At 38.2% G+C, this 25,609-nt stretch overlaps 1 protein-coding gene across 2 annotated transcripts in view; it reads right to left on the bottom strand.

The window, feature by feature from the left end:
• The window catches only part of LOC131520038 (ovostatin homolog 2-like), a 61,145-nt gene that overhangs the window by 14,351 nt on the left and 21,185 nt on the right, over positions 1–25,609 (bottom strand). For both annotated transcript variants that reach the window (XM_058743746.1, XM_058743745.1), the window contains exons 9-23: positions 25,434–25,545; positions 23,810–23,919; positions 23,315–23,473; positions 22,207–22,434; positions 21,352–21,406; positions 20,774–20,919; positions 20,246–20,395; positions 11,401–11,571; positions 10,265–10,409; positions 7,152–7,257; positions 6,505–6,733; positions 5,815–5,944; positions 3,393–3,511; positions 2,404–2,455; positions 1,554–1,637 (exon numbers count right to left, since the gene is read on the bottom strand). In XM_058743746.1, coding sequence (XP_058599729.1) covers positions 1,554–1,637; positions 2,404–2,455; positions 3,393–3,511; positions 5,815–5,944; positions 6,505–6,733; positions 7,152–7,257; positions 10,265–10,409; positions 11,401–11,571; positions 20,246–20,395; positions 20,774–20,919; positions 21,352–21,406; positions 22,207–22,434; positions 23,315–23,473; positions 23,810–23,919; positions 25,434–25,545 — 1,996 coding nt within the window. The remainder of the gene's footprint in view (positions 1–1,553; positions 1,638–2,403; positions 2,456–3,392; positions 3,512–5,814; positions 5,945–6,504; positions 6,734–7,151; positions 7,258–10,264; positions 10,410–11,400; positions 11,572–20,245; positions 20,396–20,773; positions 20,920–21,351; positions 21,407–22,206; positions 22,435–23,314; positions 23,474–23,809; positions 23,920–25,433; positions 25,546–25,609) is intronic.

Raw genomic sequence — 25,609 nt, 5'->3', positions numbered from 1 at the left:
CTGATTTTTCAAAGGGGAAATACATAAATATGTATAATATTTCTGATTGATGAGCTATAATAGAAGCCTTTGTTTTCTAAATGGCGGTTAACGTCCAGCAGAACAAGTGTTTCCTAAGGGCATAGATTTGAAAATAGAACCCTCTTATACTGTTGGTAGGAATGCAAACTGGTACATCTACTCTGGAAAATAGTATGGAGGTTTCTCAAAAAGTCAAAAACAGAACTACCCCACAATCCAGCAATTGCATTACTAAGTATTTACCCAAAGGATACAAAAATACAGATTTGAAAGGGTACATTCCCCCAATGTTTATAGCAGCACTATCAACAATAGCTAAATATGGAAAGAGCCCAAATGTCCATCGACTGATGAATGGATAAAGAAGATGTGGAGATATATATATATATATATATATATATATATATATATATATATATTTATATATACACACACACACACACACATATACGTATATATACATATATGGTGGAATATTACTAAGCCATCAAAAAGAATAAAATATTGCCCTTTGCAATGATGTGGATGGAGCTAGAGTGTATTATTCCAAGCAAGCTAAATAAGTCAGAGAAAGACAAATATCATGAGTTCATTCATGTGTAACATTTAGGAAAAAAAAAATGGATGAACATATGGGAAGGGGAAAAGAGAGAGAGAGAGGAAAGCAAACCATAAGAGACTCTTTTTAAAAAATTTTAAAATGTTTATTTTTGAGAGCGGCAGAGAGACAGAGTATGAGTGGGGGAGGGGCAGAGAGAGAAGGAGACACAGAATCTGAAGCAGGGTCCAGGCTATGAGCTGTTAGCCGATGTGGGGCTCGAACTCACAGACTGGGAGATGATGACCTCAGCCCAAGGGGGATGCTCAACCAATTGAGCCACCCAGGTGCCCCAGGGGACTCTTAACAATAGAGAAGACACTAAGGGTTGATGGACATAGGTGGGGGCGGGGGGAATGGGCTAAATGGGTGATAGGTACTAAGGAGGGCACTTGTGAGGAGCACTGAGTGTTATATGTAAGTGATGAATCACTAAATTCTACTCCTCCTGGCCAATATTACACTATACGTAGCTAACTAGAATTTTTTTTAATGTTTATTTATTTTGAGAGAGGGAGACAGAGAGAGACAGGACACTAGTGAGGGAGGGGTAGAGAGAGAGGGAAACACAGAATCTGAAGCAGGCTCAAGGCTCTGAGCTGTCAGCACAGAGCCCGATGTGGGGCTCGAACCCATCAACCACGAGATCACGTCCTGAGCCGAAGTTGGACACTTAATCAACTGAGGCACCCAGGTGCTCCTTAGCTAACTAGAATTTAAATAAAAAATGTGGAAGAAAAAAAAGAAAATGGTACCATTCTCCTTTCAGATCCCACATGGAAATAAGCATAGAGAATGACCTTCAACAATCCTTCCCTCCAACTAATAGTTTAGAGAAATCTCTCCATTCTGTTATTTTGAGGATTATTTTTTTTAAGATCACCTCAATCAAAATTTTCAACTTATTGTGAAAGACAAGATTTAGCCAACTTACCCACAACAGTGAAAAAGGCCCTGGCCGATCCTTCTACCACATTGTTTGGCAAGTCCAAAACGACCTGATTGGAGACTTTGGTCCCTAGATGGAAAATATTGATAAAAAAGATAATGTGATAACTTTCTTTTATAGACAATAGCAGCCAGATACGTGGGACAAACATATTAGGAAATAGATTTCATTATTGACTTCTTTTTTGCAAGTTGCTTATTAGAAAGATGAAATTGAAATCTCTGATCTCATTTAGAATAATAATACATTCAGAGAATGGTGTGTGTGTGTGTGTGTGTGTGTGTGTGTGTGTGTGTATTAGATAATGGCCCTTAGTTTCCATTAGTAGAGTGCCTAAACTCCTTATGTGTGAAAAAAAATGTAAAAAGCTACTGACTATGACATATAAAACAGCACACATAGAAGGCAAAGTTTGGAGATTCCCACTAACATCAGATCATCATCAACAAGATGGCCACAAAGCAGGTGACTGAGGGGTGGTGATGTGTCTGTGGGTTGCTTTCTCCCAGTCCTGATCTTCCTCTGTCCAATGCTGTGCAGCACATCATATGGCAAGAGGAGCCAAAACATATGTAAAATGGGAAAACGGGTTGAGGCAGACCAATGTCATAGATGAACTGACAAAAAAATTCTCACAAATTATACTTTTGGTCAGCCAAAATTGTACAATGAAGATAAGGGATGAAATAAAATCATCCCCCGTTAGGTACTTAACATGAAATCACTGAAATTACTCAGTGTGGCCAGGGAACTAATGTGTAAGGAAAGGAAATAAGTTGACTCTGTTGACAAATTTTCTTTGGGACTAATTTGACCACCTAAAAGAGTCTCTTACCTTGTGTACAGATAAGGAAACTTTGAGTCATTTCTTTTTCAATACCTTCAGGCTGTCAAAGAGTAAACAAAGACAAGCACAAAGTAATGAGTCTGGGGCACCTTCCATGTAGGAAACGTAATCCAGACTCAGCTCAGAGAGGCATGACTGGCCCATGTTTGTCCCCGGGAGATGATCCATTCATTGACCCCTTTTGTTTAAATTTGGAAGTCACTGTATAGTACCAAGACCTACTTTAGACCCTGTGTTCCCGTTGTTTGAACAGAGATAACTTCGATATCATCGTGGGACACTGTCGACCCCCCGATCCCGTCCAGCATCTCCAATGACAAATGACAGTGTTTTGTGGAGTAGGACCAAGAGGCGAGGTGAGAATTATCTACTGAGAATTGTTAATTCTTTTTGAGGATGATGGGATCTACACCGGAGTGTAGGACAAGTAGATTTGTCTCGGATTTAAGAGTCGGCTAAAAAAAAGGAAGGGAAGGTGCACCTGGGTGGCTCAGTCGGTTAAGCAACTGACTTCGCCTCAGGTCATGATCTGACGGTTCGTGGGTTCGAGCTCCGCATCGGGCTCTGTGCTGACAGCTCAGAGCCTGGAGCCTGCTTCGGATTCTGTGTTTCCCTCTCTCTCTGCCCCTCTCCCACTTGTGCTCTGTCTCTCTCTCTCTCTCAACAATAAATAAAATGTAAAAAAAAAAAAATTAAAAAAAAAAAAAGGAAGGGAAGAACAACAGGTCTACAGGAACCACGAGTTGGGAGCAAGCAAAAAATCATCAAGCCTGTTTCAAATATTAAGCTTTACTATCCTGGGTCAGATATGAATTAAAGAAAGGATGAATTTTCCTGCTGCTTTAATTCATCTAAAATGATATGTTTTGTGTCAAAAGTCACCATACTCAATTCATTAAGTATATTCAAGAAGAATGCCTCCCTGTATTTAACCCATTGCTTATCTGAAAGAGCCTGACAGTTTTGCATGTTCATACCTCCACCAATAGACTTTTGACCACAGTATCTTTCCAGTTTAGATTCTGCTGATCAGTTGCTTCTGTGGGGCAGGCACTACTTTGTCTGGACTCAGCAACTACCGTGATATTCACTTTACCTGGAAAACATTCCTGAATGTAAGTTAAATTGTTGACCATAGGCCTCTTCTGTAATGGGAAATGGTTAGACTCTACGAACCACATCTTGAATTGGATGACCTGAATACATACTATCATCTTGTTTGTGCTTGACCAAAATAATTTATTCTTTCTCCTGCCTGAAGATGATTTGATATGCTCTGTTTTAGCTGTTTCAAGATCCTTATGTTAAATACACGATTCATTATTTAAAAAACAAAACAAAGAAACAAACAAAAAGAATCAGATCTAAATACAAACAACTTGATAGTTGCCAGAGGGAAGGGGGTGGGGTAATGGGCAAAATGGGTGAAGGAGAGGGTTCCAGTCATGGAATGAATACGTCATGGGAATAAAAGGCACAAGATGGGGAGTATAGTCAATGACACTGTAGTAGCCTTGTATGGAGACGGATGGTGGTTATACCATAGAGATGTTCAATCACTAAGTTTTACACTTGAAACTAATGTCGCACAGTGTGCCTCCTCTACTCAAATAAAAAAGAAGTTAAAAACCAACCCAACAAAAAAATAAATGATTCATTTATTTAATTAAAAAGTAAAATATTTTAAGGAAAAATAATAATTTGCAAAGCCACCAGAGAAAATTCCTTGATAATTGGTTGTCGATAAAGGTTACGTATACCAATATGGGGACAGAACATCAAATAACCAGGGATCCTCACTTTTCCCAAGTTTGAACAAACACAAATAGTAAAATATGACATAGTGGAAAGGGCACTGGATTTAAGTCAGTGCTAGCAAGGAATCCATTGTTTTTAACTCCCCGTGAATCATGGGTCATGTAATTAACACTGATCTTCAGTTTCATTGTAAAAATTGGAAGATTGAAAAAGATAATTCTTTTGGCTTCCTATTACTGTATGCCTATATACCAATATATATAACCAATTACTGTTCTTGTTTTTACTTGTTGCTGTGTTTTGTTTCATTTGTTTCCTTTTAAGAACGACTTTGATTCTCTATTCTTAGAACTGTGTCCCCCACTTAATGCCATAAAACTTACCATAAAAAATGCCATATAGTATTCTATCTCAATTGCCAGGGTAAGATTTTTGAAGACTTAAGTGTAGTCAGAAAAATCGAGAAACAAAATCTAACAGGGAAAGTAGTTTTAGTCACACCAACATCACAGGTGAACCAAAATGATCTCATAAATAAACTCTTTGCTGCCTGCAATAACACAATGAACATGGAACATGAAATAAAGGAAATTTTAATGACAATTTTTTACATCAGTGATAACGAGTATCACGGCTCTATCACATCTAGCATTTTGTTTACTAGTTTTTTTTTTAACTTTCCCTTCCCTTATATTTTCAACAAGATACTTGCAAATTTATTTTTCTATATTGCAGATAACACATGCATGAAGAAAATACTCTTCTCAGTGTCTGATCTCCATCCAAGGGTTCACTGTTTTTGATGTTTCATGATATATCTAGCAAATTTATAAGTCCTGGCAATCATCATGATCGAGGAGTAATTTTGGTATAGGTGACACATGTCCTTGATGATAGGTGAAGGAGCAAGTTAGAAGTGGAGGACCTGAGCAACATTAATAACAATATAACCTCCTTTTGGGACATGACATATGGATTTGATAGATCATGGAAATTGGCATTTATATTGTATTTAAATCATGTTATTCTTTTATATAAATGAATGGTGGCTTTGCATTAGCAACTGGAAAAGAGATTATCAAAATAGGATTTTTAATTGAAAATTTACAAAGAGGAGGGGCACCTGGGTGGCTCAGTCATTTAAGCGTCTGATTCTGGCTCAGGTCATGATTTCATGGTTCAGGGGTTCCAGCCCCACATCGGGCTCTGTGTTGATGGCTCAGAGCCTGGATCCTGCTTTGGATTCTGTGACTCCTGCTCTCTCTGCCCCTCCCCTGCTTGTGTGCTCTCTCACAAAAATAAATAAACATTTAAAAAAATTTTTAAAAGAAAATTTACAAAAATGAGACTTACAAAATGTGAGAGAGAAAACTATGTTTGTATAGAGGATTTAAGGAAAATAAATGAAGGCCATAAAAGTAGGCTGTTTTTTCCCTACATCTATTTCACCCATCCTGGGGATTAAGACTGCACCTACCATGATGAGACCTGAATAATGTATAGAATTGTTGACTCTGTTGTAAACCTGACTCCGATATAATGCTTTGTGTTAACTATACTGGAAATAAAAGTAAAGAAAAAAAAAGTTGAAAAACAAAAGGGCTGGTTTTCCATGAGGGTTTGGCATACCCATTGACTTACCCAATGTCTTCGGTAGAAGAGTCCAGACATACGTTTTCTTCTCTCCAGCTTGGATAACCTCACTGCCATTGTTTTTAGGGGTGCTGATATTTGCTTCAAAATACTGAGATGATTCCAGCCGAACTGAAATCTGAAAAAAAAAAAACAGTCAAGCAATGAGGGTGGCATTCTAAAAACTTTGTTGCTACGATTCCTCTTCCCATCTTGAGAAAATTAACCAATTTGCTAGCAAAAACAAAAGACACCAAATTACTTCTCACAAGAAGATAAACAATGGTAAAACACACAGCAGTATGTTATGATATTCTCAGAGTTGTATTCAAATCATTGCTGTGAATTAAAACAGCTGTTGTTGTTTAAATTTTTAAATGGTTATTGATCTATTTTGAGAGAGAGAGAGAAAAAAAAACCAAGCAGAGCGTGAGCGCAGAGCCCAATGTGGGACTCGGTCTCACGACTGGGAGATCACCACCTGAGCCAATATCAAGAGTTGGTTGCTCAACAGACTGAGCCATCCAGGCTCCCCTAAAGTAAGTATTTCTCCCTGAGGAATATGGGAACAGGTCTTATAACTTGATAGTGCCATTTTTGCATTTGAGAATAAAGAGACTAGGGTAATATTCAAGGAAAATATTGAGAGATCTTTTGGCGTTGGTAGATTTCGTGTCCAGATCAAAGGGAACAACTTACCTCTACACATGTACTCAGGTAGCTGAAGACACTGACAACCAAATCGGATTGTTCATTTCGAACAACTGAAAAGGGCAAAGTCATTTCAATAAAAAAAGGCTGGGAGATTTCCAGAGTGACTGTTGATGAAATGCCAAATCCAGCGTCACCATTCACACAGAAGCCATTTGCCTGCCACTGGGTTATGGTATCAGGGACGAGGAAGGACATGTTTGCTGAACCTGAGGAACTAAGGAGACATCATTGATAAAATGCATTCCTTGTCTAAACAAGGAAGCTAAACATCGTGCAGAGCAAGCAAAAACGTATTAACTGAAGGTTAAAAGTAAGTTAAAATGTTTAGACAGGGCATTAGATAACAATCTTGAAAGCCGTATTTTTATCAAATTTATCTTTAAAAATGGCAAATTTCTTTGAACACTGCACGATTTAAAAAAAAGTTGAAGCAGCTTGCATCTGCCTGCATGAGATTAATAAATGAGAAACAATGCTAGAGAAAAAAAAATAACGTGATCAGGACATAACAATGAATGATCGTCTCTATTTTACAAATACGGTATTGCTTTATACAGCCGATGGTGAAGTTTAAGAAATAACAACGAAAAGAAAATAGAAATAAACACAGGAGAGAAAACTCAAAAACTCACTCGACACTGACGAGGTCCCATATCCACGTCTCTGGGAAGTTTGTTCTTACCGTTTCTATTATAGCCTGTTCTACATAGTCAAAATTCTCCTTCAGGCCTCCACCAGCTAAAAGACGAGAGAAATGCTTTAGACAAGAGAATAAAGGTATGTGTTTCAAAGGCACACACCTATAAGCTATGTCATTAATCACACATGCTTAATGTGAAGCAAAATAGGGCTTTGCTCCCGGGGCTCATTGCCAATAAATGTATATCTACACCTAGGCATCGGCATTTTGATGTTCAAATCTCTGCCATTATCCAAAACCACAACAAACCGACAACAATAACAACCGGGCTACATTGTGCCTCCAGGGCCAGATTTAGAGAAAGTGATGTTTGTTCCTGAATTGAGCTTCTCATTTGACATTCTGGTATCTTGCACTTACTTGGCCTCTAGGCTGTAACCAGCATTCTTAATCACTGCGTCCTTTTTAAATAGACACTCCTGTTAACCTTTGTGACACCACATCCTTCTAGTTTTCTTCTCTTTGGCCACTCCCATTCTCCCTATTCTGTGATCTCCCCCTCTTTGACTGGTTTCTAAGAGCTCTGGTTTCTAAGACCTCTTCTCTTCTTTAGGCACTGTCTCCCCATTGACATCCCCACACATGGTGCCATTACAATACGTGTGCTGAGGTCTCCCCCAGCGCCCCCCCCCCCCACCTCTGCATCTCCAACCTGGACATTTCTTCTTGGATACTTTACAGGCATTTCAAATGAAACTGTTCCAAAAGTAAACTCATTATATACACCCCCTTCTCCTCTCTAGTATTTCCTGTCTCCCTGAAAAGTACCAAAATCCACTCACTTACCCAAATCAGAGACTTAAGAATTGCCCTTGATCCCAGACCCCCTTTCTGCGTTTTCTATCCTAACCAATCTCTGAAAACAGCTCTCAGATCTATCCATGTTTCTCTATTTCCACTGCCTTTTTATGGTAGTCCCAGCACTGCCGTCTCTCAGTTTAATTACTAGCATTTAGAATATTTCATACAAGCAGCCCAAATCCCAATCCCCTTTTCCATAGAGCAGCCAGAGATATCTTTTAAAAACACATATTAGATGGCGGAAAACTTGTCAATCGTGTATTATTTCACTGAAATGAATTGTAAGCGCTTTCAATGCCCTACAAGGTCTTCCTGAGCTGTCTATCCCTCTTGCTTGGCCTATCTTTACTCTTGCCTTTGAGCCATCCTTCTGCCACCCTGAAACACTTTTGTTTTCTTCGCTGGTCTTGCATAGTGCTTCCCTCACTGCTTGGAATGCGCTTTCTAACTCCTTTGCGATGTACAATCATTCATCTTTCAGGTCTTGGCATAAATGCCAAGGATTTAACAGGCCCCGGAGGAATTTATGTCTCCTGTTTATATTCTTCCCATTTCGTGCACTCTTCCCAGGTTTTTGGTGTTCCTGCTTCACTTGTCATGCTTCCCTGTGAGACTAAAATTTCCAGAAAAGCCGAGATGAAGCCACTGCCTTTACAATGCGTAACTCCGTACCTGGCCTCAATAAATGTTTGTTGAGTGAGTTAACAAATGAATAACTGAAGAAGGAGGACATTACAGGGAATGACTTTGGGGTTCAGTATATTTCATTGAAAGATACTAAGCAGTTTAAATGTGTCTAATAAAGATTACTGAATGTAGTGTCATCGAGTAGCAGAAAAAAAAGTACAGAGCTTCAACCTCTTGACTAGGACTTGGAAGCGGTTTTAAACTCTACACTTCTAGGGTCTCTTGAGTACCTGCTGAATCCACCCTTGCATGAAGTTGTTAGGGCTTTCATTTTTCTCCAGTAGTTTCTGGTACTCATCTTCAGGATCAGCCCCACTTCGACTACTGGACTCACTCGATATTGTGTAGGGGGATTTGTGGGTGTCATTCACGTATTTTCAGATCTGGAATTCAGCTTTGATTTTAGTCCCATTCCGATGATCTTGTTTCATTTGCTTTCCCGACTACATTCCCGTTTTGAACATCTGTCTCATTACCTCATTCGCCTAAGATGATGGCTGATTTTTGTGTTTACAGCCCTTTCAATAGAAAACGGACTACTATTTGAACTCACGTCTCTGATGCCAGCTTTTTGGCTACCTGGGAATCAAAATGCCTTCTGTCTTGAACCCTGTGGATTGTGGTTTACACGTAATACAGGTATAAGGGCCCCCATCAGGACACCTTCTCCTGTATCACACTCACTTACAATGATTGTCCCTCCCGCATCATGACACATTGCCTGCTCTTAAACACTTCTGATTCTGTGTTCTACCGATAAAAATAAACTTCCTTGTACATCCGAAGCTAATTCTTCCTTTGAACAACAACAACAAAAAACCCCAAACCAAAACCCAAAAACCATTTCTAGTCTGCCTTATCCTGCAGGGTGTCTAGTTGTAGTCAAAAACATGGCCTAATTCACATATAAATCCCAATTTTTATAGTTTTATCACAAATACACCCAGTTCCACAAACTCTTTTAGCCATCTCTAAGACACAAAATTCTAGATTACCCACATGCAAGTCTAACTTTTTTTTTTCCCCTTCCCCTCCCCCACGGTCTTCTGTTAAGTTTCTCAGGATCCACATATGAGTGAAAACATATGGTATCTGTCTTTCTCTGTATGACTTGTTTCACTTAGCATAACACTCTCCAGTTCCATCCACGTTGCTACAAAAGGCCATATTTCATTCTTTCTCATCACCATGTAGTATTCCATTGTGTATATAAACCACAATTTCTTTATCCATTCGTCAGCTGATGGACAGTTAGGCTCTTTCCATAATTTGGCTATTGTTGAAAGTGCTGCTATAAACATTGGGGTACAAGTGCCCCTATGCATTAGCACTCCCGTATCCCTTGGGTAAATTCCTAGCAGTGCTATTGCTGGGTCATAGGGTAGATCTATTTTTAATTTTTTGAGGAACCTGCACACTGTTTTCCAGAGCGGCTGCACCAGTTTGCATTCCCACCAACAGTGCAAGAGGGTTCCCGTTTCTCCACATCCTCGCAGCATCTATAGTCTCCTGATTTGTTAATTTTAGCCACTCTGACTGGCGTGAGGTGATACCCACATGCAATTCTAGGTGGGGCACTGTATATTGGCCCATATCCTTCTGCGTCTAGATGCAATGGCCTGAGGAATGGCATCCTTCCCTCCGTTGAACATACTTCCGGTTTCCGGTAATGAAGGTTGGTAAAGACTTTCAGACCCATAGCCTTCAAAGAAACAAACAACAAAAGAAAGCTGTGCGTTTCTTTCATGCAAGACCTAAAAAAGGCCTACCAACTATATATTATAATGATAAACAGATGATAGATGTTTCCTCTGCCAGCAAGGGTGTGGGATTTTAGAAGTCAAGTCAGCTCTCTTTGATGTATGGAAAGTCTTTAATTTGGAACAAAAATGATAAGCATTATGATTTATCTAGCATGTATGTGCCAGGATTTTGCTAAGTATTTTAAGTCATTCTCCATTTAATGCAAAGGGAAAAATACTTATGAGGTAAGCACTATCATCACCCTAATTAACGTCAAACAGGTGCAAACACATACATATATACACATGCAATGCACAGTCCCTTGTAGATTAAACTAAAGTCTGTCTAGCCCTTTTTCTTCCATGCCTTCTGACTCCTCTTATGGAGACTTCAGCGGATCTAATTGATGGAGCCTGGACTATATCTCAGCTTCTTGGTTTGGTAATTTCTGTGTAACATTTATTGCAATAAATTGAAGACTGGCTCATTACTTCGAACACAAAGTTTTATAATTTCACTGCCACTTATTTTTAACAAAAGAGGGAGAAAATCAACAAAAATTAATACCTTTTTAAAAATCTTTTACTTATTTTTGAGAGACAGAGGGAGACAGAGCATGAGCAGGGGAGGGGCAGAGAGAGAGGGAGACACAGAATCCGAAGCAGGCTCCAGGCTCTGAGCTGTCAGCACAGAGCCCGATGTGGGGCTCGAACTCATGAAACATGAAATCATGACCTGAGTCAAAGTCAGACCGTTAACTGACTGAGCCACCCAGGCACCCCTTAATATCTTTTTATAAGATAGTTTCTGAGTCATCTTGAAAGAGATTACTGACACCAGTCTCCAAGAATAGGAAGAAAACGACACATTTAATAAAACACAGATATGCATTATGAATACTACAATTAAAATTGAAATGAAATAATTTTTAAAGTCTTAAGTGATCTTACCCTGAGAATATCATAGGTGTCTCCATCCCCATAGTTGCTTACAGGTATATAATACAAACCATTGTAGAATATATCCTTCTGAGGAATGCAAGAGTCAAACTTGCCATCATCAAGGTTGAGGCCATGATAGAAATAACCATACAGTTCTACACGTGGAAGCAGATCGTACACCTATGAGAAAAATCACATGGTTCCCAATGGTTTTAAGCATTCTTCTTTTATTTTTACAAAAATTGGCAAGTATTTTAAATACTTTTTTGTTCCATAATAATCTTCTCTTTATTTTAAGAGCATAGCCATAATATTTAATCCAACATTTTTTGTCAACTCATCCTTCCAGAAAAGGGAAACTTCAATTTTGTTTCAGGTGGTCAGTGTCATGTTCATAAAGTTTTCCGCTTTGGTTCAGGATTTAGGATAGCATGTAGGGTAGCATTCTCCACTCCTATTTCCATCAGCAACAATATTTGTAATTAAACAAATAGCGTTTCATTAAAATAACTGGAAAAGGCACTCTTTATCAATAAACACTGTCCACAAACATATCAAGAACTGGAAAAAATTAATTCCATACCAAACTGCTATAAGATAAAGGAGAAAATGAAAATCTAAACATTTCACCTGATGCAACTTGTCTTCTAAAGTCACTAACTGGGGGCGCCTGGGTGGCTCAGTCGGCTAAGCGTCCGACTTCGGCTCAGGTCACGATCTCACTGTCTGTGGTTTCGAGTCCCGCATCGGGCTCTGTGCTGACGGCTCAGAGCCTGGAGCCTGTTTCAGATCCTGTGTCTCCCTCTCTCTGACCCTCCCCTGTTCATGCTCTGTCTCTCTCTGTCTCAAAAATAAATAAACATTAAAAAAAAAATAAAAAAAAAATAAAGTCACTAACTGAACAAATAGAGAAAAAGCTATACCCCCCCCAAAAAAAACCACTTCATATAAATCAAATATTCTTAAAATTTTTTTAATGTTTATTTATTTTTGAGAGAGAGAGAGAGAGAGAGAGAAAGAGCACTAGCAGGGGAGGGTCAGAGAGAGAGGGAGACACAGAATCTGAAACAGGCTCCAGGCTCTGAGCTGTCAGCCCACACGGGGCTTGAACAGAGTGCCACATGGAGCTCGAACCCATGAGCGGTGAGATCATGACCTGAGCCAAAGTTGGACGCTTAACTGGCTCCAGGCACCCCTAAATCAAATATTCTTAAACATTCACTGGGGGTACTAAAAAAAGCACCATGAATTGGAAATTCAATAAAGAAAGAAAGGAAATGAGAAAGACCTAGGAAGAAATAAAATGATAATTTATTAAAGTCAGAAATAGTCAAATTAATATCAGATATAAACTCCAAATTATACAGAGCTCAAGAAAAAATAGATTGAAAGAAAACTTTAAAAAGCAACATAAAAATAAAAAAAAAAGAATAAAAATGAGAGGAAAATAAATTAAAATGAGTCATAGGCAAAGCAGTTGACTTGGAAAGCAGGCAAAGAAGATCCAATATTGCTTACAGAGTTTTTCTAGAAAGAGGAAAATGGAAAAACTAATATTTAAAATTATAATTCAAGACAAATTCTGGAAATAAAAAATGAGTTTACCCAATGTATGGGTCTACTGACTGGCTGGTAAAACATCTCCCAAACAGATTCTGAGAGGTGTTTTACTAAAAATATTAGATTTTAAATATAAAGGGAAAAAGCCAAGCCCTTCAGGCAAAAAAAAAAAAAAAAAATCAAATAATTTACAAGAGCACACGAATTAGACTTATGTCAGTGTCCTGAAAAGGAAGATTTGAAGCAATTCCAATAGGGTAGCAGCATTTTCAAGAAATTTAAAGAAAGTGGGAACCAAGAATTTAAAATATAGATAACTTGTCCTTCCCACAACAAAGCTTTAGTGAAAGAATTGTGAATGCGAAATTCAGGGAATTCTCTACCCAGGTGACCTTCTGAGGAGTCTAGTATAAAAGAGCTTTGGGCAACCAAAGGATGGCTAAGGCAATGGGAGAAACTCGGTGCGTTTGAAGAGAAAAGTAGAATGTAAACATAGGATGTTTTGACAAAGAAGTAAAGATCCAACTTTAACATGAGAGAAAAGGTGAAAGTACAATAAAATTATTGACTGTGGTAGAGATAATAGGAAGGAGTCAAAAGATACTACTTAAAAATGACTGGTTAGATTTAAAGGTTAGGCAAGAAAAAAGTGAGATTAGAGTATTATAAAAGATATAAACACAAAGACGATCACTAAAATGAAAATTAAACCTCAGTTAAATGCAAGAAATTTGAAACCATCTAGAGCAAAGAAAAACTCAAAAAACTAAAGAAATAAAATAAATTTGGGGTGCCTGGGTGGCTCAGTCAGTTAAGCGTTCGACTTCCACTCAGGTCATGGTCTCAGGTTCAGTTTGTGATTTCGAGCCCCTCATTCGGCTCTCTGTTCTCAGCGCACAGCCTGCTTTGGATCCTCTGTCTCCCTCTTTCTCTGTTCCTCCCTCGCTCAGTCTCTTTCTCCAAAATAAACATTTTAAAAAAGAAATAAAGTAAATTTAAATGTTGCACAGTAATTATAACAAAAATGTTATGATGGAGTTGATGCCTGTTATGATAGAGTTGATGATATCACTCATATCAATACAAGTAAATAGACTTAATTCTTTTCTAAAAAGTTTTTTTTAAAGCAAAATCCAGCACTATACTTCTAGAAAAAACCTATAAAATACAATATTTCAAGATACTAAAACTAAAGTGTAGGTAAATGAAATTAATAAGAAAGCAGAGGTTGTAATTATCTTGATATTAGACAAAGTAGAATTAAGGACAAAAGGCATCAAATAAGATAGAAAAGGGAACTTGTTTACCCCCATTGCACAATAAAGGGACAAGAGTAATGAATATCTGTGCACCAGATAATACAGCAGTCATTTATGCAAAGTGGAAACAGCAGAAGGTGCAAGGGGAGGTAGACAGAAACACTCTTTACAGAATAGTTTAACACACTACTCTCAGTACAAGACAAGTCAAGTGTATTTAAAAAATAACAACAGAATCTTGCCATTTGCAATGACGTGGATGGAGCTAGAGAGTATTATGCTACATGAAATAAGTCAGAGAAAGATAAACACCACATGATTTCACTCTTACGTGGAACTTAAGAAGCAAAACAAATGGGCAAAGGGGGGGAAAAGAGAGAGAGAAACCAAGAAACAGACTCTTAACTGTGGAGAACAACCGGACGATTACCAGAGGGGAGGTGGATGGGGGATGGGTTAAATAGATGAAGGGAATTAAGGAGTGCACTTGCCATGATGAGTACCTGGTGTTGTAGGAAAGTGTGGACTCACTATATTGTACACCTGAAACTAATATTGCACGTATGTTAACTATCTGGAATATAAATAAAAACTTGGAAACAAATTAGATCTTACGGATAGAAAACAAACTGATAAAAGAGATTGCATCTTTTGAATACAAGTGAAGCATTCTCAGAATCTGTTGATACATTTGGGCACGCAGAAAAAAAATCAGTAGTTTCCATAAAGTAGAAAGATTACTGGTCACGAGGCAGGATAACTTGAAATTAAAACGAAAATCCCCATATAGGTAGGCCTGTCTACATATACATTATAGAATGCTTCACTAAGTAAGTTTTCAGGGAAAGGCTAAATGCAGATAGTATAGAATTTCTGAAAAATGATGATGTAATTGCTACAGATCCAATCTAAGAGATACTTTAGAAGTAGAGATCAGAGAAGAATTCATAGGCCTTAACGCTTAAACCAATAAATATAAGTAAATGAAAATTATGCAAATTTCTAAGTAAAAGAAGTTACAAATAACATCAACAAAACAAGCAACAATAAAGAAGTTATATGGACACAAGCAAAAATTAATGTGTTAGAATACTTCAAAAAGCCCATATTAGATCAAATTAATCAATCAAAATCTGAAGTTGAAAAAATCAACACAACAGGTAAACCACTAACATATTAATAAGGAGAAAAAAAAGGAAGAAACTAAAAATATGCAAAATAAAAGTTACATAAAGAGGAAAAAATTAAAGAAAAGAAGGGTGTAACGATTGATATACAGCAGAGTTTTTAAATATCATGAGATTTCTTTGCACTTCTCAGTACAAATAAATTTGAAAGCCTATATAGAAAGACTTAATTTCTTAGGAAAATATAAATTGCCAAAAGTGACACCAGTAGAGAGAGAATGCTTAAGCAGACCAATTTCTACAAAAGAAATAAAATTATTAAGAAGCTACCATGCACAAAGCACCAGGCACAGGATATTCTGCTAGAGTCCAGAACAAGGCAAGGATGCTATTCCTCCTGCAATTTAATATTCTACTGCAATTAGGCAAACAATTTTTTAAAAATAGATCATCAGGGGAGTGCCTGGGTGGCTCAGTCTGTTAAATGTTCGACTTTGGCTCAGGTCATGATCTCGCGGCCCGTGAGTTCGAGCCCCGCGTCGGGCTCTGTGCTGACCGCTCGGAGCCTGCAGCCTGTTTCGGATTCTGTGTCTCCCTCTCTCTCTGCCCCCCCCCCCCACCCTTGTTCATGCTCTGTCTCTCTCTGTCTCAAAAATAAACAAACGTTTAAAAAAAAATTAAAAAAAAATAGATCATCAGGGGAGCGCCTGGGTGGCTCAGTCAGTTAAACGTCCGACTTTGGCTCAGGTCATGATCTCACGGTCAGTGAGTTCGAGGCCTGCTTCCCGCTCTGTGCTATTTTTGTTGGTAATATGGCAGTATCCTTAGAAAGCCTAGAGAACAACTTCTAGAACTAAATCATTAAAGGATTTCAGCAAGTTAGCAAAATTGTAAAATTATTCTGCAAATACCTCTCATATACACAAATAATAACAAGTTAGAATCTATTATAGAAGAGAAAACTTCATTCACAATAGCAACAAAAGAAGTTAACCTGCTTCTGGATAAGCTTAACAGGAAAGTACATAAAAGTTATTTAAAATTAAAATTCATGAAAGACGTAAAAGTACAGTTGAACAAATGAAAAAGGCATTCCATGTTCTTGATGTGACATTTCACCATCAAGATGTACTTGATGTGATTTATAAATTCCATACAATCACAATAAAAAAATATCAGTGAACGTTTTCTGGAATTAGACAAGTTGAAGATAAAATTGCTACAGAAAATCAAACATGGCAAAATAGCTAAGGAAACTCTGAAATATAAGAGCTGGGGGATGAGAAAGAAGAGTTGATTTCTACCCAAAAATTAATGCACCCTACAAAGCTTCCATAATTAAAACTGTGGTGCTGACCCATCAATAGACAGGCAGACCAGTGGAATAGAATATAAACTCCAGAAATAAATATAATTGCAAATAGAAATACAGTCTATGGAAAAGCATTACAAACCAGCACAGCAAAGATAATGTTGTATCAACTGGATAGATACTAAATTTTAAGAAGAGAGAAATAAAATAAGTACTATTCCATTGTCTAGTGAATTAAGGATCCCTGGAAAAATAGTTATTATCAAGGCTGGAGCAAAGAAAGTACAAGATGGGCCTCTAGCATCTTGAACCAGAAAATCAGCAATTGCTGAAACCATGATGTGGGCACGTCACAAGAACACGGGCACCGACTTGAAGATGCTCCCACTGGGAAAATTTAAGATAATTGTAACATAAAAATAAAGGATAGTAATGAATTGTGAATTATTATTTAAAAATTTTTTGTGATGTTTATTTTTATTTTTGAGAGAGAGAGAGAGAGAGAGAGAGACAGACAGAGCATGAGTGGGAGAGGGGAAGAGGGAGAGAGGGAGACACAAAATCCGAAGGAGGCTTCAGGTTCTCAGCTCTCAGCGCAGAGCCCGACGCGGGGCTCCAACTCTTGAACCATGAGATCATGACCTCAGCCGAAGTCAGACGCTTAACCGACTGAGCCACCCAGGCACCCCTGAATTGTGAATTATTAATTCAAAATTATAAACGTTGAGAAATAAATATTCCTGCATCCATAAGTAAAGAGGAAGAGGGAGAACTAGAAAATCATGTTCCAGCTCTCATACCAATATTGGTTTTGGCAAAAACTATCAATGGATGCTAACTCCAAGGAAGTTCTGATGAGAAGCAGGATGTACAAAGAGTCTTAATAAGCACAAATTGCTCATTAGTTTAAGGAACAAAATAGCCAGTGGAGATATATGGAAACACCTTTATCAGGTGACTAAAATTACCATCACCAAATGTGCGGCTGAATCTTGTGTACCTTGAAAAACACACAGTATCTTACACGCTGTATTCCGGACAGAGATGCATAATCTTGGCCCAAACATGAGAAACATCAGACAAACTTAAAATGAGGAACATCCTATTTAAAAAACTACTTGGCTTATGTTGTTCTAAAAGGTCAGATTCATTAGAGACAAAGAAAGATTCTGTTCCAGGTTAAAGGAAACTAAAGGAACATGACTACCAAATGCAGTATGCGATTCTGCCCTGGATCTTGCACTAAATTAGGAAAAATGTGTGGTATAGAGGACAACTGACAAAACTTGAACATAGCTGGCAGATTAGATCGAAAGTACTGAAACAATGTGCAGTATCCTAAATTTGATAACTGTATTGTAATTATGCAGGAGAATATCCTTGCTTTTAGGAAATGAACACTGATATATTAAGGAATAATATAGCATGAAGTTTTCTACTCACTCTCAAATGGTTTAGAAAAAAAATTGAAATGCTATATACATATGTGTGTGTGTGTGTGTGAGAGAGAGAGAGAGAGAGAGAGAGAGAGAGAGAGAGAGAGAGAAAGGGTGGAGAGAGAATGGGAAAGAGAAAACAGATGTGACAAAATGTTAGAAACTGGTGAATCTGGGTAGAGAGTACATGAGAGTTCTCTATACAATCCTTATATCTTTTAACATTATTTAAAATTAAAAATTAAACTTATATAACATAATATTGAAAGCACTATAAACTTAATATGAATAGGAACGTTCTCCTTTATATAACATCGCTTGATTTACACTGTTAATATGGCCATAGATAATAAACAAGGGCAACCTCCTTTGGCTCTGATATATTCTGATTCACTTGAATCTTCTGGTCTGGTGAAATGCTTCTGGAATTTTCTATTGGTGGACGCTTGATGGTTTTTCCTCAGGGTGTTTTTTTTTTAATATTTTTTTAATGTTTGTTTATTTTTGAGAGAGAGAGAGACAAAGTGTAAGTGAGGGAGGGGCCGAGAGAGAGAGGGAGACAGAATCCGAAGCAGGCTCCAGGGTCCAAGCTGTCAGCACAGAGCCTGATGCGGGGCTAGAATTCAGAAGCCACAGATAATGCATGACCTGAGCTGAAGTCGGAGGCTTAACTGACTGAGCCACCCAGACACCCCTCTCAAGGTGGTTTTTCTAAGACCTTGCTACCTCCAGTTGTAGGAAGAATGAGTAGAATGATTTACTCTGGCTCCATGAAACTCTTAGAAGAAAAGTATATATAGATATCCTTTATTTGTTGATACTTTTCTGACTCTGAAGTCAGTTAGAAGCTTCGTAGCTCCAGGGTATCTGGGTGGCTCAGCCCATTAGGCATCCGACTCTTGATTTCGGCTCAGGTCACGATCTCCTGGTTCTTGAGTTCGAAAGCCCTGCATTGGGCTCTGTGCTGACAGTGCAGAGTCTGCTTGGGATTCTCTGTCTCTCTCTGCCCCTTCCCCTGACAAAAATAAACTTAAAAAAAAAAAAGAGAAGCTTCTCAACCCCAATAAGAAATTTAAATGTATTCAACTTTGACATTGGGAAAAAATGTATAGCTTATGTCATGATTAATTGTTAGTATATTAAGTCATTAATTTTTATAATTTATACTTAAAGCTGGATGTACTATAGATGTTAAAAGCAGAATACTAAATTGTGTTTTTCAGTGAGATCTTATTTGTAAAATATATATGCCTTCAGAAAAGAGATTTAAAAAATTACATCAGAAATGTCCATATCTATATAATAAAAGTCCATTTTGTGAAATTAAAACAAATTATCTTAGTGTTAATATTATGAATGATTTTAAAGATTTCCTTCTTTCTGCCTTTGTGTATTTTGCACATTTTCCGCAGGACACAGGTGCTGTGGTCTGAACTTGTATGTTGAAATCCTCATGCCCAGAGTGATGGAATTGGGAGGTGGAGCCTTGGGGAGGTGATTCGGTGGAGTGGGTAGAGAGTGAGATTAATGCCCTTATCAAAGACGCCTGGGAGATGTCCCTTGTCCCTTCCACCATGTGAGGACACAAGAAGTCTGCAAACCAGAAGAGGGGCCTTGCCTGACCATGCCAGCTCCCTGATGTCAGAATTTCAGCCTTCAGAACTGTGAGAAATATTTCTATTGTTTATAAGCTACCTAGTTTGGGGGTATTTTCTTGTAGCAGTTCAAATAGCTTCAGACAATAAGTATAATTTTAATCATAAGAAAAATTTTTAGTTATTCAATTAGTTATAAATGGGATCATACCTTTCAATATTTATATGTCCTCGTGCCAAAAAAAAAAAAAAAGGGAAAATAGCCAATAGTTATTAATGGAAACAATTTTGATGTGAAATTCTAGAATTGCTGGTCTGGAAATGCTTACGAGAATATAAGATCTCTTAATAGGTAATAGACAACTGTAGACTGTATCCAAGCATCTCCTCCAACACAGAGATTTAACTCTAAGTTTCAAGAAAAATAAAGTGTATAATCCCTGGGAGAACAAAGGAGGAGAATACTTGATATTCTAAAACTTGTTTCGTCTCAAATAAAGCACATCGGCTGAAAGGCAAGGAGTCCAGATGAAAACGAGGAACAGGAGGAGATCAGAGAGCTTACACTTTCGGCTGACAGCTGTTGTTCTGATTTCAGCAGAAGAACACTTTTATCCACAGCCCGGAGTGCGCAGAATGAGTCAGGGGCTGCTTGAAGGTAGAGATCCGTGTTGGAGCCAGGTAGCCCCTGCTCCTTAGAGAACTTCATGCTAACCTAAAGTGGAGGAAGAAAACGAGAGTAAGATACTTATAAAAAATTTTTTTTTCAATCTTTATTTATTTTGGGGGGGGGAGGGGCAAGGAGAGAGAGAGACACAGAATCCGAAGCAGGCTCCAGGCTCTAAGCTGTCAGCACAGAGCCCAACACGGGGCTCGAACTCACGGACCGCGAGATCATGACCTGAGCCAAAGTCGGTCGCTCAACCGACTGAGCCACCCAGGCGCCCCTCAACCCTCCTGTTTTAATCACACCGACATTTATTGTGAGATCACCGCGTAAAGGCGATAGTAGTCATGTAAAGAAGGAGACAGCGGGGAGAGAACTGCTTCGCTCCTCTCTCTCAGGACAGGAAAGAAATAGAAGAAACATCACCTTGTTTTTAAAGCACTTGTCAACCTGGAATCTGACACTGTCAGCCACAATTTCCCCACTGGGATGAAGGGTGTAGACAAGCATGACAGCCACAGGAGCAAGATCGGCACTGACGTTGATCGGGAATGAGAAGTTTCCATTCCAGGCTGTGTAGTAGGAGATGTCATTAACTTTAGTGCCAAAACTTTCCTGGCTCACTGGCTACACTTGGATAAAAGAGAATGGCTGATGGATAGCGGGAGCGAATTGGGCTTTGTGTTAAAGTCAAACAAGTTAAATAGTGGGAACGACGTGGGCAGATAAAAAAGACTGCATAATTTAGGCGGCAACAATATTTGGGTTTGGCGGAGCACGTTTCTATAATGGGCTTGACAGCCTGGCAACGATTGAAAGGAGTTGAAATCACTTTCTCTGCAATATTTGGAAGAATACCCTGGGGTCATACTATTGCTTTCCACCCACTAATCGTTAACGTTAAGTGCTCTTGACTCTATCCCTATAACATTTTCTTAGAAGGAAAGAAAAATGAAGGCAGAGTACCTCGTAAAAAAAAAGAAAAATGAATGTATTATGTTTACCTTTGTTTCTGATTTCCTTTTGTCCGCTGAGGAAGATAGCCCCTTTTACCATCACCTGGACGGAACACAGGAAACACGACGTGTAACATCACGCTATCTAACAGAATCTGAAGAATTGCTAATGACGGTCTGATGATAATTCTGTTCCAAAGATAAGGTAGCTTCTACGAACAAATGCAAAACTCTGCACCACTTGGAAAAGAACACAGAAACTTCTACGAACAAATGCAAAACTGCACCACTTGGAAAAGAACACAGAAACTGACGACGATGAATTGAAAGTCTATTATGTGCTAGAAACTTGGTAAATAATATGCAATTCACCAGGCAAGGGAGTGTACCAAGCCCTGAATTATTTGGACTGTCTCGCTTTAAGGAAGCCAAGTCATGTCACTTCTCCACCACTGTTCCCTTATTTGTAAACTGAAAAGTGTAACTTTTTTTTTCCCTTTGCCTCATAAGGACAAAATGGATAAATATGGAGACAGAGCCAAAAGGGCTCATTCCTTTTACTGCTTATCAAAATTAGCCTTCCCCTTTACTCTCTTGTCTCTGCCTAATGTTGTACTCTCATGAAGGGTCACGGATACTCGATGTGAATTATAACCGAATGTTTAAAAGAGCGGACTCTGAATAGCAGGTTTTTCAACCTTAGGGAAATTGAAATTGCCTTGGATGTTTTTATGTGTTCATTTACTTGTTTCTGTGTTTGTTTTTAGCAGATCCAAGGGTAGTCACAGCCATGTGGGGTCTGCACACTCAGGAACAATGACATGATTGATGTCCCCATTCCAAGCCGCCCTGTGCTAAGCAGACAATCAGACAAGACCCAAGGATCCATCAGTGGAGACTTACCAAATAAAAAAAGTTGATATTGGAATCATCCTTATATGCTTCTTTGTTTAGGGTGTAATGCACAGTAACAGTTTTCTGTTGATTGCATCTAAGCTGTTTTGGTTCAGGAACAATCTTCAGGAAGCTGTTGGTTCGGGAGTAAAAGCGTGAAACTGAGAAATGAGCATCCACATACTCAGGCGCTAACCAGCTGGGAGGATAGCAGTTCTTAGGTCGAATATACGTGGCCTAATAGGAAAAGAGAAGTAAAGGATGTTAGAGCTATAAAGACTTTTAAGGACAGGGATTATTCCAGAATGGAAGGCTTCTTATCTCTTCACAGTAGAGAGGAATCTTAGTTTGTGGCTGACGTTTTCAAATATCAAGTTATTGGAAGTAAAATAATAATTACGCTTTCTTCTTTTTTGGCGTACAAAACATGACCATAGTTGTATGTATATTTTATTAGGCCTACGCTAGTTTATTTTTACTTTGTAACTGAAGTCAGGGAATAGTCTTACACCCTGTGTCTTTCAGCTATATTTGAACGTGGATGAATTGTTTAACTCAAAAATTCTGTTCAAGAAGCAGAAAAATGGAAATCAAAGGGGATAAAAAGGCCAAATCATCTTCATGAACTATTTCTGGTGTCTCAGAGGAAAATATTGGATGTTACAGACTTTATAACAACTGTACCAGGCTATTATCTCATCCTCTTGAGTAAGTATTCTTACATATTATTTAATAAACAAGGAGACACATAAAATACGTGAAATTTTGCAACTTTTTAAAAATATATATATTTAAAAATTTTTAAATGTTTGTATTTATTTTTGAGAGAGAGAGAGAGAGACAGAGTGCGAGTGGCAGAGGGGCAGAGATAGAGGGAGACACAGAATCTGAAGCAGGCTCCAGGCTCTGAGCTGTCAGCACAGAGCCCGACGTGAGGCTCGAACTCATGAACCGCGAGATCATGACCTGAGCCCACGTCGACGGTTAACCGACTGAGCCACCCAGGTGACCCTAAAATATATTCTTAATATAAATGATCTTTTAAGAGATTCCTAATGTTCAAAATTCCTAACACTCAAATACTTTGTGGGATCTTGTCTACTCTTTGGTGTCTTACTTTCAGGTTGAACTCTGAATCGAATATATCTGAAGTGTCGATGGAAAACAGAGCTTCCCCATTGTCGTCTGTGGTGTAGTTTCCTATAAATCTGTTATTTAGCTCCAATCGCAATGGCTTGTTCCCCATTGGTACATTATCAGGTCCAGAAAATTTAAGCTGTGCCAAAAAAAAAAAAAAGGCATTAATTTTTAAAACTCAAAACATCACATTTCTATAGAGAATTTTCTATTCATAAATGTGATCGCTTATTTGTAATTTTATTAAAATCCAATAGACAGAAAGATGGTCTATTAAATAGATACATAAAATGGAAACAGCTATAATTGTGTTGATCGCTTTCCTTCCCCCGTGGGGGACTTTCTCTCATCTATCAGACATCGTGAGGCTACAAGTGTGTTATAAAAGTAGGAAAAAGATGTCCAGAAATTTTCAAAGGGCAATCCATGATCCAAGAAAATGAAATGAGAATATGTATTTTTAAGTCAAACCTACAGTTCCAAAATAAGGAATGCCTCTTCTGTAGAAAGAATCCATATTCTCAAAGCTCACACTCCCAAGCAATTGAGTGAGAAAAATGGAAGTCTTTTCACTGATCTGCACACCTGTAAGAAATAAAAAAAATAGTGTGAGGGAGGATGAATTGTTTAATCTAGAATCTCAAAAGAACAAATAGCTTAGGGGATATGTACAAACTTCTATGCAGAGAATTACATTCTTGTTCGACATTGAAAGGAAAGCGTAGGTGCTTTGGAGTATGTTTCAGAATACTCTGTATCTATCTGGTTATAATATACATCAAACTTAACATAATTAATGTGAAAATGTTTGGACCAGAAGCAGGAGAAAATGTTTTTAATTTCTTTCTTCTGACCATTCTACTCAGTTCTGGCTTGTAACTCCTTTTATAGCAGAGAATGTCACAGACATCTCTTGAGAGAAGGCTTTCACTTCCTTTAAATCTTTCTTTAGCTTGTCAAGATAACTATGCTGTTAGACTTTTCCCAGATAAGAAAAATATCTGAAAGCAAAGTAAATAGGAATGGATTGTGATAAGCAGAGGTAAACATACCTAGCTAAGTTACAATGCTACAAATACCCATAACAAATGCCATCACGCTATTGATCAAGTGTGTTTATACAAAGCACTTTATAAATAATATTATCTCACTCATTTTTTTTTTCCAACGGTTTTTTTTTTTTGGGGGGGGGACAGAGAGAGACAGAGCATGAACGGGGGAGGGGCAGAGAGAGAGGGAGACACAGAATCGGAAACAGGCTCCAGGCTCTGAGCCATCAGCCCAGAGCCTGACGCGGGGCTCGAAGTCACGGACCGCGAGATCGTGACCTGGCTGAAGTCGGACGCTTAACCGACTGCGCCACCCAGGCGCCCATATCTCACTCATTTTTAAGCTACAAAAATAGCAATTGAATCTGGCTTTCTCCACTCCAAATTAAATTCCACTTTCCTCTTTTTCTTTGTTATTCTTTTAACAGTTATTTATTGAGCACTCATGTCCCATCTTGTAAATTTCTCAATGATATTTTATACCCGCAAATATCTCCATTTGTATTAAATCAGAAGTTGACAAACTTCTGTGAAGAGGACCTCACAGTTACTATTCTAAGCTTGTGAACCATAAGCTACACAACTTTGGCATTTTAGCTGTTAAGCAAGGTAAACGAATGGGGTCATGTTCTAGTAAACTTTACATAAAGAAGCGTGGAGCTGGGTTTGACATTCTAGCTGTAGATTGTGAACTTTTGTATTAAATCAAAGCTCAGACCCGGACAATTGGTTATCAACTGATTTACCCAAAATTAAAAAGAGTGCCTACTTTATTAGCTTAGCTTGCTACTTCAGAAGAAATCTCTGTCTGATTGATGCAGGCACAGAAGTAGATACAAACCTGTAACATTTACATAATAAGTTTATTTTAAACATTACGAGGAAAATCTTTTTTCAGAAGCAACCTTCAAGTTGACCTATTGGTAAATGTACTCCACTTTACTATGTGGAACAATTATTGATCTCTATTTGGTGAATCTTGCTTACTAGATACACTTCTCCCTAGGAAGCTGCATATACCCCAGGTTGCCCATAAAACATGATCATTACCTGTTCCAAATTCCGTAACTGTTACAGCGGTTTGAAATGACATGAAAAATCCTGAACGGTAGAGTTGGAAGACTTTCGTATTCACAATTTGAGTCACACAACCATTTCTCAACTGAAAAATGAAGAGAAGGTATAATGAAAAGATTAGGGATTCAAAAGTCTTAAAGGGATATAGA

This window comes from Neofelis nebulosa, chromosome 8 (assembly GCF_028018385.1).
Source record: "Neofelis nebulosa isolate mNeoNeb1 chromosome 8, mNeoNeb1.pri, whole genome shotgun sequence".
Classification (NCBI taxonomy): domain Eukaryota; kingdom Metazoa; phylum Chordata; class Mammalia; order Carnivora; family Felidae; genus Neofelis; species Neofelis nebulosa.
This window is presented reverse-complemented; position numbering and strand designations above follow the sequence as displayed.